At 37.7% G+C, this 1796-nt stretch overlaps 1 protein-coding gene across 1 annotated transcript; it reads left to right on the top strand.

Annotated features, from left to right (window-relative positions):
- The first annotated feature begins 349 nt into the window (after positions 1–349).
- LOC109207710 lies at positions 350–1476 on the top strand. The gene is made up of 3 exons (XM_019370684.1): positions 350–771; positions 865–1128; positions 1212–1476. The coding sequence occupies exons 1-3, from the start codon at positions 350–352 to the stop codon at positions 1474–1476; spliced, it is 951 nt and encodes a 316-aa protein (XP_019226229.1).
- The last annotated feature ends 320 nt before the right edge of the window (positions 1477–1796 follow it).

Here is a 1796-nt window from a genome sequence, read left to right on the forward strand (position 1 = left end):
GGAGGCAATGAAATTTGTGAAATCATTCAAGTTCTTGAATTTCTGTACAAAACATGAAACCTTTATGGAGGTTGATAGGCAGAATTGGATGGCTGATTTCATTGGAGATCTATTCTTGATGTTCAAGCAAAAGTTGAAGAGGGTTAAGATTGCTCTTTCTAAATGGAGTAAACTAACTTATGGTGATATATTCAAGCAGTTGGCTATTAGAGAAGATGTGGTTAGAATAAAAGAGATGTTGTTTGAAGAAAAACCAATAGTAGGGAACAGAATAATCCTTCAAAAAGCACAAGCTCAATAGAAAAAATACTTGAGCATTGAGGAGCAATATTGGAAGCAAAAGGCTGGTATGAATTGGTTTACTGAAGGAGACAGAAACACAAGGTTCTTTCATAACCATGTGAATGGCAAGAGACAGAAATTGCAACTCAAAAGAATTCAGAATGGAGATGGTGATTGGTTGGAGTCTCAAGATCTCATGGCTAATACTGCAGTGTATTTCTTCCAAAAACAATTTACACGAGAAGGGGATTCTACAACTTTTGAGCTTCTGAACAATATGCCTAATATCGTAACTATGTCACAGAATTTGGAGCTTTGCAAGTTTCCTACCATTGATGAAGTTAAGAGTGCAGTATTTGCACTAAGTGGAGATAGTACAAGTGGTCCTGATGGTTTTACTGGATCTTTTTACCCGCATTGTTGGGATATTGTAGGGGAGGACATCTTCAGGTTGCTAATAGAGTACTATGGAGGTGCATCTTTGCCAAAGTAACACACACAAATCTTGTGTTTATGCCCAAAAAGCCTCAGGTTCAAACTTTCTAGATCTAAGGCCTATAAGTCTTAGTAACTTCATGATAGATTGGAGAAGATTCTTCCTTCTTTGATCTCTGCCAATCAGTCTGGCTTTGTGAAGGGGAGGAGTATCTTTGAAAATATATTGCTCACACAAGAAATTGTCACAGATATTAGACTAAGGGGGAAGCCTGCTAATGTTGTGATTAAGTTAGACATGGCCAAGGCTTATGATAGGGTGTCATGGAAGTATCTACTTCATGTAGTGAGGAAGATGAGATTTGCTGAGCAATTCATTAACATGATTTGGAATCTATTGGCAAACAATTGGTATTCGGTACTTATAAATGGGCAAGCATATGGATTTTTTAAGTCTACAAGAGGGGTGAAGCAGGGGGATCCTTTGTCTCCAGCCTTTTTATTCTTTCTGCTGAGGTTCTATCAAGATCATTGAACAAGTTGTTTGAAGACAAGAAGTTTAGAGGATTTGGTATGCCAAAATGGTCTGATCGTTTGAACCATTTGGCATATGCTGATGATACAATCATAGTTTCCTCTGCTGATCCATATTCATTGAGCAAAGTGGTTGAAGTCCTTACACTGTATGAGCAAACATCTGGACAGCTGATCAATAAGTCAAAGAGCTCATATTTCATGCATGCTAATGTAGCAGGATAGTTGTTTCATAATGTTGGGGCTATAACTAGATTTTAGAGAGGCAACTTCCCTTTCACTTACCTAGGGTGTCCAATCTTTTATACAAGAAGGAGCAAAGATTATTACAATGATCTCAATAAAAAGGTGAAGAAAGGCTATATTCTTGGAAAGGAAAATTACTATCCTTAGGAGGCAAAACTACACTTATTACTAGTGTGTTGCAAACTTACCAACTCACATCCTTTCAGTGTTGGATCCTCCTAATAATGTGCTTGAACATTTGCACAAGATGTTTGCTAGATTCTTTTGGAGTACTAAGGAAGAAGGTAGGAGCGGGCACT

This window comes from Nicotiana attenuata, unplaced genomic scaffold (assembly GCF_001879085.1).
Source record: "Nicotiana attenuata strain UT unplaced genomic scaffold, NIATTr2, whole genome shotgun sequence".
Classification (NCBI taxonomy): domain Eukaryota; kingdom Viridiplantae; phylum Streptophyta; class Magnoliopsida; order Solanales; family Solanaceae; genus Nicotiana; species Nicotiana attenuata.

Coding starts and splice junctions, on each gene's coding strand:
- LOC109207710 (XM_019370684.1), top strand. CDS start 350: ATGAATTGGTTTACTGAAGGAGACAGAAACACAAGGTTCTTTCATAAC. Junction 772..864: donor GGAGGTGCATCTTTGCCAAA/GTAACACACACA, acceptor ACTTCATGATAG/ATTGGAGAAGATTCTTCCTT. Junction 1,129..1,211: donor AATCTATTGGCAAACAATTG/GTATTCGGTACT, acceptor CTTTGTCTCCAG/CCTTTTTATTCTTTCTGCTG.